General features: G+C 37.0%; 1 protein-coding gene across 3 annotated transcripts in view; it reads right to left on the bottom strand.

The window, feature by feature from the left end:
- Positions 1-578: 578 nt before the first annotated feature.
- Positions 579-20,274, bottom strand: part of LOC124595671 (intraflagellar transport protein 80 homolog) — a 435,858-nt gene continuing 416,162 nt past the window's right edge. For 2 of the 3 annotated variants that reach the window (XM_047134521.1, XM_047134523.1), the window contains one exon: positions 579-1,394. In XM_047134521.1, the coding sequence (XP_046990477.1) occupies positions 1,314-1,394 (81 nt within the window). In that variant the 3' untranslated portion in view covers positions 579-1,313. Of the gene's footprint in view, positions 1,395-19,237; positions 19,302-20,274 lie in introns of all 3 variants that reach the window. The other variant, XM_047134522.1, reaches the window with a different exon arrangement.

Raw genomic sequence — 20,274 nt, 5'->3', positions numbered from 1 at the left:
CCATTCTTCCATCTATTGCCCCGTAAATGTCTAAATAGTTGAAGTTTTACATTATTGCAGATATTGCAGCACAATAAATTAAAAATTAGTTTTGACACTCAAATGCTATAAGTTCCAGGTGAGTTCTAGGCTTTTCTAAATCATATCATGATCAATTTTTGTAGGTAGCAGTAGTAATACTGGTACTGTCCAATACAAATACAAAATCAAAAGGAATAATACTCTCAATACTCTCAGACACAAATGAAATGTTCAATAAGGCATAAAAAGAAGCAAGGTCAAGGAAACTAGAAAATCAAATATATTACATTGTTTTAAGACTAATAATGAAACATCATGATGAGTAACTTCAGTGCACAATGATTTGATGAGATTAATGACCCAAACCATTCTTTCACTGAAAAAAGAATAGTTATTTTTTCTTTATGAGAAGGCAACAAAGAATTACTTTTATTTCCTGATTGAACCATTCACTCATTAGAAGAGTATGAACTGCTTTAAAGCTTCCTAGCAGATTAAAATAATGTACTTGGCTGGTACTTCAACTGTAAATCTGCCTTTAATGAAGAATACTCATACCAACAAAGTTATCCAGACATGACTGACAACCCACACTTACAACTTCACTTCTGGCAGTCGCTCTAGCCTACTTTCTAAAATTAACAGAAGTTCTCCTGCACAATTGCTGAACTAGTACTCTTGAAAAATAAAATATTCCAAAGAAGTTGCTTAGTCATAACCCATAGGATTATTTCCAGACATCTGCAGCAGAGTGTGCACTATTATGAAACTACTTGGTAAATTAAAATTGCTATTTCAGCAAAATATGCGGGACAGCTTCTGTGACATATGGAAAGCAACTGGAATGAATTAGTGGCAGAAGTGAAGTTGAGGGCAGGTCATGAGCAATGTCTGAATAGCTCACTGGATAAAAGAGTTGCCCATGAAAGGAATAATCCCGGGTGCACGACTCTGTCAAGCACATTAGCTTTACACACACACATACACACACACACACACACACACACACACACACACACACACACACTTGCATCCACAGTAGATGTTGGAAATACTAATAACAAGGTCAGTATATGTTAAAAATAATAAAGTAACTCTTTATTGCATTACTGACTGAAAATGGTATATTATGCCTGCTACAAGCTTCTAACATGCATTACAATAATGTTGGTATAAGTTAGAAATAAACTACTAGTAAAGGAGGAACTTTTGAACTCCTTATTACAAACACAGTGTTACAACATGCCATGGTGCTTCATGTAATGGGACCAAGTTGCTTCACAACAGGAACTTTATTTTATGGAGTAATTCTGCTGCTCAGCTTCAAGCTCCATCCGTTCTTTTGCTGTGATTTTCTCCTCATCAATCTCAACCTAATGATAAAATAGCACAAAATACAAACACAATTTACACTGTTTACTTTATATGTCTAAAACAAATATAAAAATTACACTCTGTCCACACCTTCTTTCTTCATACATTTATTTTTTTTTACTTGCAAAGATCCACTCACTAGTAATGTGACTATTTTGTCAGATTTTGCATGAAACTATAAAAGTTACCAATAACTAAAATGAATTACTACACAGTCACCTTTCTTTCATTTTTGCTTAAAGTTATGTTTTGACTGTTTGTAGGAGGAAATGCAATATGTGACTACACTGGAGAATGTACTGATTAACTTGAGATATAGGTACAGTAGAATTTTAGGGAATTAAGAGAGCATTTCAGTTTGCTTTTGGAGTTGTCATTTTGTAGGTTTCACACCACATTTTTTGTGAACACTTAGTTGATAATATTGCTTTTAAAATGCAGTTTGTTCGTTAGTCAGCAAATAATCTGTAACATTTGGTTATTTTTGTAGCGACTACTTAGCATGATCATTGTATTTTTACAGAGCAAAATATCTGTTCCAGTTTAGAGTGACCTTAACAGTTACTCTTGAAAATTCTGCATAGTTCTAATTTTTTTAAAGTGTATCAGTTTTAAATCCTGGATCTTCTCTTGCATGATACTTTACCAACATTATATTTTTAATTATGGAATTGAAACATTTAAAATGAAATACATTTTACCAGTGGAAAAATGTTCCTGATGTAGTGCAAAATGGGCTAATATGTTCCTCTTTAAAAGACTTTGACAGAAAAATGGTGGATCAGCTACCTTAGTCTCATTCTGCCGTCCTTGCCAAAAATATTGGCATGTGAACATATTCACATTCTTTTAACACAAAACATTCTAAACCCTTGTACCCTGTGAAACATTCATACTCAGAATCTCCCTCTCACTGCCATTGTCTACATATCTATCTTTCTCCCACTGTTCCCTTTTTCTCCAGTTGGCTCTTTTTCCTATCTGTCTCTCCCACTGTCACTGTCATCATCCCCCTATCTTGCTCTTCCTTCCCACTGTCATCTCTGCTACTTTCACTGTCTTTCTGTCCCACTGCCATTATCTTTATCCCATTTTCTCTTTCCCATTGCCATTGTCTCTTTCTTTCTTGCTTTCAGTCTGCTGTCTTTGTCTTTAACCACCATTGTCTCCTCTCCACACATGTCCTTGTGGATGGTTTTGAACCCTAGACTGGGAAATTTTAACATGTCTGTATGGGGAATGGGGGAAAGTGGGTAAATTTTATCGTGTTATTCCTCCCCCCTCCCTCCAAGCCAGTGTGTGGTCTCCAGAAGGTGGAATGAGGACTGAGGCAGCTGGTTCCCTACTTGTCTGTCAGATTAGAAGCATTTTTGATTTTTGTGTGCTCCAACAGGAGCATTTTTCAGCTTGTTCCCTTCTTTTCCCTATTACAGGAGGGTGTGCTGCTTATTTAAAATGAATTCTGTATTTCAGTATAATTATGACAGTTTATTTATGTATTTTGACAGATTTATATAATTTCAAACATATAAACAACTAATAAGTAAGCCTAAAGTAAGGTTAACACTCGTCTCTCATCCAACACAAGTTCACTTTACACTACTTTACATGAGAATGCACAACATTTTTTTGGCTACACCTACAATATACCAAAAAAGTAGCATTTGACTTGCAAATACAAAGAAATTCATATGGAAAAATAATTTTTGTGGGGTGCTTTTGCTGCCAGGTGAAGACAGCCAGTATATGTGAGACACCTATTATACAGACAGCACTTCATTAAGTTTTATTGGTGAAAAAATTGTGGCTAAAACATAGTTTGGTGACCTCAGAACCCTCGCAATGACCCCAGAATCCTTACCATGTGTTCACTATGTCAGGTAAAACTATATTACTCAGACCAGTTGTTATGCACATATTTATGTGCATAAGTATGGTAACTCTGAACCTCTGGGTCTCTTTAATGGCTAAGCATCTCAAAAAAAGTTTCAAGACCACTGATAACATCATCTTAAGACACATACGGTACAGATATCGATGATTTGCCATGAATGGAAATTACTGACGAGGCCATTCCTGCAACTGGCACTTCTGGTAACCAAAAATCATGGTATTTGGGTGTATCTTAATAATGGGTAAAGATTTTTGAAAATGAGAAGATGGTGTTTCTAGATGAAAGTTTACAGAATGTAAGTTAAAATTTAAGCCATTTTCTATGGTCAACTGTAGCCCACTGCGCAAAAAATGGTTAAAAACCGGTTTTTGCAGTTTTCTGCCTAAATACAATAACTTTGAACATGTGGATATTGGTGATGGATAATAATTTTGAAAAAAGTTTCATATTTCCCCAAGAACATCATCTTAAGAAGATATGGTAAAAATCTGGATGATTTTCCACAAATATAAATTACATCAGTAGCCATCCCCACAATTGGTACTGTTGGTATCCAAAAATCAGAGTTTTTTGGGGGTTTTCTCAGCAACCAACCACAATCAAATGGGTCTTTGGTAAGCCACCTAAGGTCCACTCTAGAACGCCCTTAATGCAAAGAAACCAACTGTTCTGCTCAATTTTCTTGCGCTGGAGAAAATGTGTAATGTCTGAACAGTGACACCATAGTGTAGGATAGTTACAGTATGCCCATTCTTCTGATAGGTGTACAAGTGGTTGCTAGACCAAGGGCCATCCAAAACACCTGCCCCTTATCTGTGGGATCAAAAGAATCTGAGATACGAGCCCCTGAAAAACCACATTTTTGCACATGGATTTTTGGATCATTTTGCTATGGTGCACTATCATGCGCAGACCAAAAACGACAAATGAAACAGACAGCTGTTTGGCTGGAAACCAGCTGACTGACCATCCTACAAGCCAGATAGATCTGGTGACCAGATATTTGGCCAAACATTGTCATGAAGCATGTTGTAATGTGTAGGTCTGAGCAAGCACGTGGAGGTGAGCCACAGACGGTCAGGTATTTGGTAAATTCAGACAATGTCATTCATAACTGAAGGGAGTGATTGACATATTTATTAACTTACCTGTTTGATTTTTTGTAAATTGTGATCACTTTCACGTGTTATTTGAGATTACTACTAAAATAATATGTTAAATGCAAGAGGATTTACAAAAACTGTCATTGGTAAAGAAAAGATTGCCTGTTTGTGAATATTTTGATCCAAACAGTGACAACAATAAGTATGCTGTTTATTTGTTTGTTGTACTGGGTTCAGATTTCTTGTGGCAAAGAAGGAAAAAAAGTATGTCCATACTACAGCCTTAACTCGACATTTATTCTTTTGTTTTGAAATGTTTTCTAACACTGATCAACTGGTGTGTGTTCACAGATGTGATGATTTATGGAATATTTGGTTTAATTAAACTTGTTTGTGATCTGTAGATGTTTTTGTAAAATATAGCTATAAAAACAGTTTAAACTAATAGAAAATACCAAACCTATCTTAAACCTAATAAAATATTTTTTTATCTAACAGATACTTCACCTGTGAAGAATCATTTGAAAATGAAACTTCTAGATAAATTTCAAGCCGTTAACAAAGGTGTAACTGCTAGTATATCAACACCATGTTTAGCCATCCCCAATAAAAATCTGTCTTCAACACTGGCAGAGATGCAATTGACTATGTCAGAATCACTTGAAAAGCAATAGCTTTGGGATGCAAATGTTATGAAAGTTTAAAAAATCATTATTTAATAGCAGAGAATATTTCATTAAATAGTGAGCTTATTATCTGTTGAAAGGACCATATTTACGAGGGTTGGAACTTAAATAGTGGCAACTATTTATTCACAACTGATACAAAAGATACATGTTCGCACCTGTTACTGTCCTTCAAAGTAGTCACCAGAATTGTGTAGAACCTGTTGCCAGAGATGTGGAAGGAGTAGTATACCATTAGCAGAGCCTGTTCTGTTGATGGTGCGAATGGAGCGGTCTACTGCCTGTCGAATCTCTGGAACAGTTCTGAAGCGAATGCCACAAAGTGGTTTCTTAATCTTCGGAATCAAATCAAACTCACAAGGACTTAAGTCTGGGGAGTATGGTGGATGGTACAGTACTTACCAGTTCCATCGACCGAACAGAGCAGCCACAGCTTGCACTATATGCACCCACACATTGTCGCGCAAAATGATGGGTGGGTTGCGCAGAAAGTATCGCCGCTTCTTTCGCAAAGCTGGTCACAGGTGATGCTCCAAAAACAAACAGTAATACTGTGCATTGACGGTCTGCCATGGAGGAACATAATGCGTTAGGATAACACCATCACAGTCGTACATGAGAATCACCATAACTTTAGACCGCTCCATTTGCACTATCAACAGAACAGGCTCTGCTAATGGTATACTATGCCTTCCACATCACTGGCAATGGGTTCTACAAAATGCTGGTGACTACTTTGAAGGACAGTAACAGGTGCAAACATGTAACTCTCTTGTATCAGTTATAAATAAATAGTTGCCACTATTTAAGTTCCAACCCTCGTATAAGACTCCTAGAACAAGCGTTACTCCCCATAAAATGCCAAGCCATATATACATTTCCCAAACAATTGTTCCTGATATCTACAAAATAATTTATGAAAAAATCAAAAGAAATATTTCAGGTGCTCTCATAACTTCTGCTGTATGAACCTGTTTGCATAACAGTGGCAGCTTCCTGAATTTCACAGCTCATTGGGTGTCTCCTGAATTCCAGCTGAAACATGGAGTTATTGCTATGAAGCCATTTCTAGGTTTTGACACTGGAGAAAATATAACAAGGGAGATTAATACTATCACAGACCATTGGTATACTGACCTATGCAAAGTACATTTACTTAAGCATGACAGTGGTGCTAATATGGTCAAAGATTTGGAGTGTGCGAGTCTGATTTTGGTAGACGTTTTATTTATTTGCCTGTAACTGAGTCACTGAAGGTCCATAATTGCTGCTGGTAGACCACTTGTAATGCACTTCATTCATTAGAGCTTATCTCAAGAAAAGCTGTTGGTGATTAAAAAGGAGCTAAATTTACTGGAGTATCCATTGGCGCAAATATCAGCCCAAGACAGAATTCCACCATTTATGTGGCAGAGCGCCTATAGGAACGAAAAAGTGCTCTGTTGCTGTATGTGGCTGATCAAAATACACTTACTTTTTGATGTATTGTCAGTAGTTTTTGATGGAGTAGTGTGCTAAGCTTTAGAAGCCCTTCGTAGAAAGAAGTTTTGGTAACTCCTGCATATACAAGGTAAGACTGTATGTTGTGGCAGTAAATATGTACTTAGACAAGGAGGAGACAGCACAAGGATCTAGTGACTTACTATGTGTAGGGAGCCTCTTTGAAAGCTGAATTAGAAAGTTCTCTCAGATCCTTAAATAAAGATGACAAATCACTTATTTGCAACACAAGGTTCAAGGCAGGCTATCTGAGTTTTGTTGAAGATGAAACAGCTCAACAAAATATCTTCTGGAATTTGGCAAAGAATCTTCCACCAGTAGCAGTTCATTACCACACCCACTAAAAGAAGTAGAGGAGATGAGACTGAATCAACTGCGACTCACGAAGTTCAAAACACATTTTGGGATTCCTTTACTGAGGTAGAAAATAAAAACAATAAGAAACTTCCTGGCAGATTAAAACTGTGTGCCCGACCAAGACTCGAACTATATAGTAAACAGAAAAATGTCCAAAATACCACAGCATCTAAACTTTACAGATCACAAGAAAGTTGTGAAAAGATATACTTTCAGGAGAAACGTCCTGAAGAAAAAGGAAAGGAAAAACAAAAAAACAAAAAACAAAAACAAACAGACCTGAAAATGTTACATCAAAATATTCAGCACCTAAGCAACAAGTGAATGCAAGTTACAGCAAACTCTAAGTGAGGAGAATGCAGATATAGTCATTCCTACAGAACATGTTTTGTTCAATAATTGAATTACTATTACTAAACCTGACAGCTATGCTATGTCCACTAATTTCAATCAGAACATAAAAGTGGGAGTGAGGCCATGTATTGCACATAGCATCTACATTCTGCAAAACTGTATTTCATCACAGAAATTGTGTATAAATGACATTTGAAATTTCAGCAATAAAGCTGGTGGTAAATAAAGTTCCCCTGATCATTATAGACCTACAGACCTCCTAATAACAGAGTTGATGATTTCTTACAAAACATAGAAAAAATGATTGACATTCTAAGTAGGAAATATAAGGATGTAGGTATTGTTTTAGATAGTGATTGTAATATGGATTCCTTAGAGTACACTGAAGATTATGAAAAGCTAAATGACATTCTGCGTAGTTAAAAATTTCCCAGAGAGAGTTCATGTGCCAACCAAACTAACTAGAGACACCTCTAGCTGTACAGACAAAAAATAGATACATACATAGAGTTGATACAGTAAACTTCCACCTCTCAGATCACATTTGACAGACAGCTGAAATATTGAATATAAACGATCCACAAAGAATTCATGAGACAAAGGAAATTTGATGTATAAATGACAAATCTTTGTAGAAGTTAAAGTCTTCACTGTAGTCTGAGACATGAAATAATGTATATTGTGCTGAAAATGTTGCAGACAAGTGAAATAACTTTTTTAACACTTTATCCATTTCAACGTAACATTTACAATCCCTTTCAAAAAGAAAAAAATGCCCAGAATTGTTTAAGAGTGTCTTCTAGAGTGAGACAAATGAAGTAGAAAATACTTACTAGCTGGAAAATATGTAAACAGTTCCCAGAGCGATAACCTAGAGATAATTACCTATCTCGTCAAAAAGTCTATATACATACACCAAAAAACTGTATAACAAACTCAGTTAACATTAAAAAATCAATATGGAACTGTGTAAGTAAGTGATTTAGTAGAAAACCGAAACGTAGCATCAGCAGTATCCAACTGAGGAATGATAGTGTGACCCTTATATAGTCGTAATGCTTTTAGTAACTCAGGTACAATATCTGTGGCCTTTGGTTCTGATGATCGTAGAACTCCTAACCAGGTACAAAAATGGTCAATGTTTATGAAATAAATAAAACTGGAAAAGAGAGAATTATAAATAAAATAAGGAATCAATTTACAACAGGCACTGAATAAAATGCAATTCCCTCCATTATCTTAAAGAGGTGCAAACAGTCACTCTTTGCTGTTCTGGTTCCCCTGTTCAATAAAAGTTTAAATGAAGGTGTATTTCTATCTGAATTAAAATTTACAGTAGTCATGTCACTGCTTAAAAAAGGTAGGACTGACAAAGTTGAGAACTATTGACCAATCAGTTTAATTCTGATCCTAATTTTTAGAAAAAATTGTTGCACTGAAATTAGAAAACTCCTTTGTCACAGAAAAAATGTTAAAAGTCATCGAACATGGTTTTAGGAAAGGCTACTCAAAATCATCTGCCATATGTGATCTAGTGCACAAAGTATTAATGAAATCAGATGAGAAAGAAAGGGTGCCATATTTGTTCCTAAACTTATCACCAGCTTTTGTCATACTATCTCATGAGCTGCTATGAGCTGTCATCAGATAAATAGCTAAGTCTCTTACAATCATACATATAACACAGATATCAGGTTACACAACTTACACACAAATTGAGCAACATTATTAAAATATACAGCTGCAGTCCAGCTACAGTGCAGTGTGGTTTGACCCAAGAGCTAGTTGTGGGGCCTTCATTGTTCACATTATATATTAATAATCTACTCACAGTGCACAATAGCAAGGTAACTATCAGACAACAAAACATTTGTTACCTGGAAACACAATGAGAATGATCTGGCCCTAATTTGTTGTTGTGTCTTGCTTGGCTTGAAGAATTACTTTCACAGTATCACTTGGGCTTAAACCTTAGTAAAATAAGCCTAATGGTCTTTCAAGTAAACCATCAACCTGCTGGAGTGCAATGGAATATCATGACTGATAATGGTACAGAAATAAAGTTGGATGATAAAACTGCCCTCCCTGGTGTAGTGTTAGACACGCATCTCTCTCTCTCTTGGAAACATCACATTTATCTTTTACACAAAAAACTAAGAAAATCAATTTACCCAAGGAGGACAACACCACAAGTTAATTATGAGCAATTATGACCTGTGGTTATTGGAACAGGCAGGCATGTATAGGAGTAGCTGACCTTATTGCACGTACAATACCTTATTTTCTTTCCATGAATCATCCAAACAGACAACAGCCCCTATTACATGAGGATCAGATTTTGTAACAAACTTCCAAAGAATTTAAAAAGCTCAAGTGCAAGCCACTTTCAAATGGCCTTGATAGAGTTTCTTACCAATAAATGTTCCTACAGTACAAAGGAATTTGTTTCAGAGCAATATAATATTTTCATTTGTAACAATGCTATTCATAAGCACCAATAATAAGGAGATATACTGCTTTTTTATTCTCTGTAATTTCTCCACAAATTTTTGACAGAAATGTAAAATATGTCCACAATTCACAGAAAATCTTGCAGTATCATGTGCTATCGATACCATGCAGCACCAGTCCACATTTAGAAGTTGGCAGCTTCCATGTGATCATGCCACCAATCCATGGCCAGCTCCGAGACACACCCTCCTCAGCCTGAGCCACTAAGGAGCTAACTTAAAGGACACTGTACTGGTCTAGCCAGATAAGAAACCAGTCTCCACATGAATGAGACAATTTAGGGCATAACAGATAACAAATAAACAGTCATACATACAAAGAAAAATTTAGATAAACAGCAAAACCATTTTCACACATCATTCAGTCAAGCTAGATGATGATGATGATGATGATGATTTGGGTTGAGGGGGCACTCAACATCATGGTCATCAGCACCCTGTCAAAAAGTCAATATGAAATCTCATGGGTGGGGATGAAGGCTGTCCCCACATGTGGAGCAGTTTATAATGTACTAAAGTCTGCTTCCCCACCAGTTTAGGGATGAGGTCTGACAGTTCGCAAAATTTCACCACTCTGTTAACACTAGTATCGGTATCTGCGAGGATGGTGGGCTGATCTCCAGTGAGACTGAGGGCTGCCATAATATCAGTATACAGGACACAGGTAGCCACAATATGCTAAACTGAAAGCGACACGCCACAAGCTTCACAGAATGTTGGATCCTCCTGCTGGAGGAGGAAGCCATGTGTGAAAGGGCTATGCCCGATGCACAGTCTGGTAAGCAAAACCTCCTTCCAGTGGCGAGGCTGACACGAAGTCCACCAAGCCTTTGTGGTCGATTTAACTGCAGTTTGTTGTCTGACACCTGCAATCATTCAGTCTCCCACTGACACATGATGCATCTGTCAGAAAATGAGATAATGGTGTGCAACGGCATGGGACTTTGATGGATGCTTCCTTGGCAGCTTTGGCAGCCATGTCGTATCCCAACGTGGCCAGGTACCCAGCAAAAGGTCACCTCCTTTCCATGGCACTGGAGCCTTTGTAAGGAGTCATGGATGAGCTGAATCAGTGGGTCTATCAGATACATTTGGTGATATGCTTGCAGTGCACTAAGAGAGTCGGAACAGACAAGAAAACTCATATGGTGATGTTTGTGAACCCTCTCCAGTGCCATTAGAATGCCATATAACTCCGCATCATAATTTGTAAATTGTTCTGGAAGACACACTTTAAAAACCCTACCAGAGAAAGCCACAGAACAACTAAGAGCATTCTCCTGCTGGGATCCATCTGTATAAATAATGATAAAACTATGGTACATACTTAAAAAGATGAAAACAAAGTTGTAAAACCCAGGCCTGGAGTACAATTTTTGTCAATCTAGAAGTCATGTGAGCAAAGCCCTGTGGTGCTTCTATGGAATAAAAATTCAGATAAGAAAGTGAGTCTCAACTATCAGTCAGTTCAGCTCTCTGTCTAGCCTAAATGTTGTCACTCAGCCTCTGTTACTACTGTGGATATTGGACTCAATCCATCTCATCGACTTGTATTGGATATCGCTCTGGACTTGCATTTGGCAATCAAGTTAAGTAAAAGAAGTTCATAAAATATTATGTGTGAATCTTATTTTTTTGCTCTCTGTTATAGAACATATCAACTCCTTGGCATCTGCCACCAGGATGACCAAACAAATACTGTATTTGTCTATGGGGAATAATAGAATAAATAATGAAGAGACTCAAGAAACTCAACTTTGCCTTTGCGGATGATGTTGCAATATAGGATGAAAACAAGGCTAATGTGCAACAGTAGCTAAACAACTAGAATGTTAAATCCAAGCAGTCTCAAGATTATACCAGCAAGTCCAAAACATTAGTTCTGGATGTTAGGCAACAGAACTTCTGTGCTAACACCACTATAGATGAAACAAAGTTGGAATAAGTACATCAGTTATGTTGACTTTGCAATGTAGTAATAAAATGTGACTGAGCATCTGCAGAATTCACTAGTCGGGTTCATAGTGAGGTCAATTTTATTACCTTGTGAATTAGACTCTTTGGGATAGGGAAGTTCCTTGGGGGAAATAAAAATTAATATTCCGCAAGACTTTTATGTACAAGTTACCACCATACAGTTTAGAAACCTGCACCCAAAGCAACAGAAACATTAGAAAACAACAAGCTGTGAGGTGAAGTTCTTAAGGACAAAGTTGTAGAAAATGATGAAGTAAAAAACAAATAACAAAAAATACTTGCCATCTTGTTCAAGTGAAACAACCCCTTAATGAGTTCTATGTTGAAGCCACCTTAAAATGGTTGGCAGATTATGGATGATGACATCTAAGCAGATTGTAATACTTATTCACTGCTCCTGGAAAACTGGAGCACGTTCAAGAAAATGATGATTGTGATCATTATCCAATGTTGTCAGTCAGGCAACATATGAGAAATAGTCCAATAGAGTTTTGATGTACATTATCTGTAAGTGCATTAAAAGGAAAAAAAAGAGAAGGATAAATGCATTGCATTTCACAAAAAAGTTTATAATTTGACATCTGCAGAATAACTATTGTAAGGAGCGACAAGAAGAACATTCTTTGAAGCAGTAAATCAAATTGGTTTGTAAATGCCAGGAACGGAGGAACTCAAATTCCAAAGGTTTCAGTAACCACAATGAAATGGCACCCCAAACACTAGGTACAGCTCCTTGCTAGTAACTAGCTGGAGGGAAGTACAAGGGCTACCCAGAAAGTAGATAAATACATCACACTCATGTTTAGACACTTATCAAAGCAGCAAAGAAGCTCTGAAATTTCATTGTTACATTGTTACATTCTTTCTTGCAGACAATGTTTTCTAGCATTTACTTTGTTCTTTGGGGAAGTTTGTTACCCCCCCCCTCCTCCCCACAGATTGCAATTTGGTCTCACATTCACATACTTGACCCAAGTGTCATCTCCAGGTAAGATTCAATCAAGTAATAAGTCACCATATTTTTCATAAGAATCGAGAAAGGTCAATGATGTAGGCATACGTTGGTTCTTGTGATTTTCTGTCAAGGTTGTTAAAATCCATTTTACACAAAATTTATGATAGCCTTGCTTCTATGAAATGATCTGATGCAACAAACTTTGTGGAATTTATGGAAAACCGAACGAGGACTGTGTCATAGTGAATTGATGCTTTTCTTGAATCTTCTCGTCAATTTTTGGGACCAGTTTATCAGTTGCAATTATTGGTCATTCATCTCATTCTTCATTGTGAACATTAGTTTGGCCATTTATAAATTTAATACACCACTGGCACACTCCACCTTCATACAACTGCAAACAATTTCAATCTATCTAGGGTTTTTTGCCAACAAAAACCTTATTACTGACTGCACTTCACAATTTGTGGGATTTTCAGTTGTGGCACACATTTTCAACTTTTGGTGTTAAATAATGGGAAATGACATGAATCTCACATTGGCAAGGCTGGATGCTGAGTGAATGGACAAAAGCTGAGACAACAATATGGCCATACTAGCCCCACCCATTGTTGCTGTAGGTAAGGCTCATCCAAACTGTGCCCCTGGGGTGCTGTGGCTGAGCCGTGTCACTTTGCAGACCATCAGGTCTGCCTGCCACGCCTCACCATGCCACTGTATGCATGCTCCGTATAGAAGACAGACTGCCACACCCACAGCAGTCAAAAGCATTGATACGGTACAAAGTCGTTAGTCAACAGATGTAAGGGAGTGGCACGTCTGCACTATTTAAATCCGACTGGGAAATTAATTTCTTTTGTACTGGTGTCGAAAATCATGCCAAATGTTTAGTATGTCATCAGAACATCATGTATCTAAAAAAGTACACGACTGAACGGCACTTTAATACCTGACACAAAGATCAGTTCGAACACTTGTCACAAGAGGAACATCAGTCACAGCTTGAAGAACTGAAAGAAAATTTCAAGCAGCATTACAGTGAAGTAACTGTTCCCTATCGTATATATGACTCTTTATTATTTATAAACATCATAAATAAATAAAACTATATTTTATAATCTGATATGTCACTTATCAATGTGCCAGTTATCGAATGTCAGATTATCAGCAACAAGGAACATTTCTTTTCAGTTAATTTTTACATTTGGGTGGCATTAAATCGCATCGCACAGACATAAGGAAAAGTTTCAGATACATTTTTTTTACCCACTTTCTGAAAAGCTGTCACAAATGCTCTCTCGGACAGCAAGGTGTCATTAAGAGTCATTCTTTGTTTTTCTGTATTTGTGATTTGATGGATGCGAAAACATATGTTGTATTTTGATCTATGTTTTCAATTAATTAAAAAACAAATATTCCAATAGATACAAATTTATTTGCGACCACACTTCGCTGTCCTTTCTAGTGTCTATGCCTGCTTTTCAGAGGAGCTGGGACAAAATGCACCTAAAACCAATCTTTTTTTGTTAGTTTTTTATTTGGGTTTCGATGAATGAAACAATTAATTGTTAAAATGATGAAAGTGTGTTAAAAACAGGATTGTACAAAATTAACTGTAAAGTTTTTTTTTTGCATTGTAAAGTTTTGTTTTCTGTGGTTGGAGCAGGAAACAGGTGGGCAAAGTTTGCATGCGAGTTACAAATGCTTGCTGAGAATTGCGAAAGCAGGGAACGCTTTGCAGGTGGGAACCTCATTAAGGATTGCTTGGTTGACTCGGTGGCTTGTATTTGTCCAGCAGACCTCATTGCAAATTTGAAAAAGTAGCTCTTTTGCCTCATTCTGTTGCTCCCCAAGTTGAACATATGGCCTCAGATATGGAGCAGCGATTAGTGGACAGAGCGGCAAACTTCATTTCATTTTTTATAGCTCGTCATATTCATTTGGGGTGTCAAAGACAATCTGTGTGTCACCAAAGAATTTCTCGACCTTATACCATTAAAAGACAAAACCACGGATTTGGATATTTTTATAGCCATGGAAAACGACCAATGGGCTTAAAATGGGAACACCTGATCAGTGTAACAATGGATGGAGCCCCTGCGCTATGAGGTGTACACACTGAATACCTGGGTTACGTCAGGTCAAAAATGGCTGAAAGGCTGTTCCTTATTCGCGGCAGTCCATTGTCTGATACACCAGGAGACACTTTGTGCGAAGATTGTCTATATAAAAAATGTTAAGGAAACAATTGTTCGAACAGTTAATTATCTTTGCTGGCATGGACTCACATATTGCCAATTTAGAGAATTTCTGGCTGATATCAAAGTGGAATATCCAGACATCCCCGACCACACTGAAGTAAGATGGCTGAGCAGAGGAAAGGTGCTTTATCGGTTTTTCTCCTTGAGAGAAGGAATTAATACTTTTTTGGAAATGAAAGGACGTCATGAAGAATTACTTCGTGATCCTAAGTGGGTGGTGAATTTGGCTTTTTTGAGTGACCTAACTGGTCATTTTAAATACGTTGAACATTTCACTCAAAGGTGGAAATCACTATGTTGTTGATTTAGTGCAGATGATTCAGGCATTTAAAAAAAAAAAACTTATTTTGTGGGAAAAACAGTTGTGCGAGGAGAATCATGGACACTTCCCTGCATTTGTCAGCATTAAAGAAGATGTGGATTTTTTAGATTATGTTCAAATAATTTGATAATTGTAAGAAGAGTTTGAAAACAGATTTTTGGAGATAAGTGAGCTTCAACCAGCCTAGATATATTTGTTGGCCCATTTTTCCCTTTGGGCAGAGGATGTCTCACAAGTGTTTCAACTAGAGCGATATCTGCCTGAAGGACCACTTTCTTATGTGTAAGATTTTGGATGACTTTTACAGCTGTTTTCCTTGAGAGAATTATCCTCTTTTGCACAAGCACGTGGCCAAAGTTCTCTCAATGTTTGTTTCCACATATATATGTGAGCACTTTTTCTCCCTTTTAAGGCTAGTTAAAACTAATAAGCATTCACTACTTAGCAATAAAACTTTGACTGTTTCCTTGAGATTTGCAGTCTCCTGCAATATTGTAGCGAACCTAGACAAAATCATTTCCTCGAAAAAGAAAAATGTGCAAAACATTGTCTTCTTTAACAATGTTGACTGTAAGGTTTAAAAGTCTTTATAACCTTAATTCTATTTCTTTAATAAGTTTTCAAACTTGGCCAATTAAAATTATTGTGTACAAAACAGCAAACTAAGGATCCGATGTCTAAACTCTGCAAAGGGATACAAAAAGCTGTAGCACGAAGTACAACAAAAAATATTTACTTGTAACTACTAAAAGTAAGAATGAGATTCTATATCTCTTACATAAAATTATTTCGAAATTAGAATATTTATGACACTAGTTCATTTACGATATTGATATATCTTTCAGAAGATGCCTACTGTACATATGACAAATATGCATGTGCCATACTAATAGGCTCAACCTGTGGGCCAGAAAACTACTAAGTTGTTCTTTGATTGTTGTTTTGGACATTGTCTTCTAAAGCTTTGTGTAGTAATTCTGCCACATGAACACTAATTGTTATCTAAACAGTAAATGGTTAGCTTGTTTTACCGCTCATCGACAACTTTTACATATCTGCACTACCTCTGTTATTTTGTTTATGTTGGATCTGACCACTGTACAGTCCAACTCAGAGCTGTGCTTTGGTGTGCGGTCCTGCTCACTCTGCAGCTGTCTCTCACTCCTATGCCGACACTAGCGACACACAGTTGTGTACGGGACGCTGAACTACACTGCCTTGCACCTGCCGGGTGCAGATCTTGGATGAGCCTGCTGCAGGTGAAAACGTAATCTACTTTCTGGATAGCCCTCACATTATTGCTTTCACATCTAAAAAGAAAAACAAACACATGGATCCCTCTTATGATGCCCCAGACAGGAACAAGGTTAAAAATGGAAAAAAAGTCCTTATTCACTTTGCTACATGGAGTGTACAGACTGGTCATATTTGGAGTTGTTCCAAACATTTGGGCAATATTTTAAGATGGGATGCACAAGTGATTTGTACACTGACTGCATTTTCTCATTATGTTGCCAAAAAGCTGAAGGTAGCTAGATGCTTTACTTATGTTTCCATTCCAGTTGTCATCCACAACATTCTAGTCACTGAATGCAATTTTTGCACTTTGTAAAGTGCAGAATTTCACACTGCTGAACACTTAAACAGGTTGACAAACTTTGCATCTGTTTTAGAATCTAAAGATGTCTGCTTGGGTAAATGAGCAACTTTTTCATGTGATATTTCATTATACATAACCACACCACCTACAAAAAGTCTGAGGTTACTGTTAATATTGTCTGTCAGGCAGATGTGCACATCCAGCCCATGGCAGCCCACCCCACGCAAATTTGATCATGTAGAGCAAGTGGACACAGCTCAGACTGGGTCGCCTTGGTGCACTGTACCTGGGCCATCCCAATGGGCTCTGCTCTACTGGGCTGGCGTGAAGGGCCTTTAATGGCTCATGCATAGTGACACAGGCTGAAATCACTAATCCACTTGCTAGCCTACAGAGCCAACGCCTCTCATCGTCTCGAGAAGGTTTCCTAACAATAAAGTGTTGTCACACTTTTTTCGCATTTCCTTACCAAAAAGAATTTGTGGCAATCCATTGAGTAATTAATTTTTTTGTCATCTCTATGTGAAGCATTTGCACCTTACACAATATGCGATTGTCTGGTAAGTATAATTGTTTGGGCACCCAGATTAACTGTTTGAGAAAAAACTAATAATTGTTGTAAATATGTTTTGCATGTGAGAGATGAGTGATTTTGGATGTCAGAAATTACAAGGAGGAGATGAAACTGCTGCATGGTACAGCATGGTAACAGAGTCCTTCATTGGTCAGCCCAGGAAGTTAGTGGAAATGGTACACTCTGAGCCACAAAGAAAATAGCATGTCCACAGATTTTTTGTCCATGTCAGATGACGAATGTAGTCAATAAACAAAAGGGGAACTGCCTTTACAGTTTTGTATGTGGCATCACTGAACCACATGAATCAACTTTCATTTCGATCTTCTGATTGGTATTGTTTAAGGTGGCTGTAACCTAGTGAGAGGTATCGTAATTGCCAAGTCGTAATGAGTGAACACTGTGAGCAAGCTTCTATATAAAATACAATGAGCTACTGCATCTACGTGTGAACTGTTAGACTTTGGAAGAAATGGGAGTGAGAGATAATTTTTGATGAAGGCTTCTCAGTTAACTTTCTGCATCAAATTAGAACAAAATCTCAAACTTTGACTTTCTAATTCTTATAACAGACATTTGAAAATGGTTTAGTCTTTTTTAGACATACAAAATGAAACTACATCAGGGAATAAAAGCCCATCATCCAAGAAGAGTGGATTTGGAGAATGGAATTCTGAGAAAGATATAGTTGAGAATGTCAGTATATGTTTTAAAGACAAAATGAGACTGAACATAACAACAAGTGAGCCAGATAGTGAAGACCAAAATATGTCACTTTACTGCTGAAAATTACAGCATAATTACTTCTAAACATTTTTAGGCTGGCACACAAGATTTTTAGCCATTCATGCTGCTAGTATATTATGAGAAATTAGTTCAGGAGCCCATACAAAGGGTAAATGATTGTGATAACATACAAAACCCCTTAGTGACAAACAATGCTGAACAATGAGAGAGCAGAGAATCTTGACAGATATAGGAACCAGTGACCAAAAGGTGGTTTTAGTGAGTCTGGATACCCAGATATTCTTCACTGATTCCACACTAACTACTTAACAGCCTACTACATGTGGGTTGGATTCAAAGAAATAGTGTCAATGGAAATTTATCATTTTATGCCAAGTAAATTATTAACAGATGGAACAAATCCCCTACGGTACACAAAACATATCAGGGAACTGTTAGAGAATCAATGAAAAGAGCAGGCCAGATTTAAAAGAAGGTAGAATCGCCAAGACTGGTAACAGTTTTCAGATGTTTGAAACTTAGTGTGGACTTCTATGCGAGATGCTTTTAATAGTTTCCACAACAAGACTCTGCCTTGAAATCTGGCAGAAATCCAAAGAGATTCGTGTCATACACAATGTATACACAACCAATATGTTTATTGCATGATTGCAGTGGTACTGTTACCCAAGACACTGCAATTAAAGCAGGGTTACTAGATACAGATTTCCAAAATACTTTCACAAAAGAAGACATAGTAAGTATTCCACAACTTGGATCAACAAAAGATGCCAACATGAGTAATTTGGATAATCTGGAAGTAGATACCACCAGCATAGTGAACCAACTTCTGTCACTTAAAAAAGGCAAGTCTTCCAGTCCAGATTGTATATCAATTAGATTCCACCCCAGATTATGCTGATAAAATGCTCCAGTTTCAGCTATAATGAACAACAGTTACTCAATGAAAAATCCATACCTAATGATTGGAAAGTTACACAAATACACAAGAAATGAAATTACCTCGAAGAAACTGATGTGTTTCTCTGTTGTCATGCAAAGAGCACAGATCTAGAAAATGTTGTTCCTGTGACACAAAACTCATTCTTTATTAACATGCAGTAACAGTACTATCAACAGAGAATCTAAAGCTAATTCCATAAATATAGATTTCCAGAAGGCTTTTGAAACGGTTCGTCACAAGTGGCTTCTCAACAAATTGTGTCTAAGAATCATAGTGTTAGGTGTATGTTTGGCTTTGTGATTTCCTGTTACAAACACCACAGTCTACATTAATTAACAGGTTGTAGATTCAACTAAATATGAAGGGATTACAATTACAAACATTTTAAACTGGAACCATCGCACAGAAAAGGTTAAGAGGAAGATGATCAAAGATGGTGTTTTATTGACAGAATACTTAGAAGATGCAATAAATCTACTAAAGGTACTGCTTACCCTACATCTGCCTGTCCTCTTCTGGGGTATCACTGTGCAGTATGGGATCCTAACCTAACTGGATAGATGGAAGACATCAAAAATGTTCAAAGAAAGAACAGCTAGTTTTACAGCATAGCAAAATAAGGGACAGAGAACCATGGATACAATGCATGATTTGGGTGATTATTATTAAAACAAAGGCATTTTTTGATATGACCTAAACTTTTCACAAAATGTCAATCCCCAGCTCACTACTTGGAACACCAAAATGTTTTGTTGACTCCTATCTACGTAGGGAGAAATGAAAATGATAACAAAGTAAGGGAAATCAGTGTTCGCACAGTAAGATTTGGGTGTTCATTTTTCCCTTGTGCTATTCAAGATGGAACAGTCAAGAAATGCTCTAAAATGGTCCTATGAACCCTCCACTAAACACTTAATTGTGAAATGTAGGGTAATCATATATGTAGGTGTAAATGTAATGCCTCCGTAGAACATTATTACAATCAAGTAGGACATGTTGTTTCAAAAAAAGGAATACAGAGTGTACTCAAAATGTAAATAACATTCTATTTATACACAATAATTTGGTAAGGTTCACACTAATTACTGCAAGTATA

This window comes from Schistocerca americana, chromosome 2 (genome assembly GCF_021461395.2).
Source record: "Schistocerca americana isolate TAMUIC-IGC-003095 chromosome 2, iqSchAmer2.1, whole genome shotgun sequence".
In the NCBI taxonomy this organism is placed as follows: domain Eukaryota; kingdom Metazoa; phylum Arthropoda; class Insecta; order Orthoptera; family Acrididae; genus Schistocerca; species Schistocerca americana.
The sequence above is the reverse complement of the archived record's forward strand: the minus strand, read 5'-3'. Positions and strand labels throughout refer to the sequence as shown.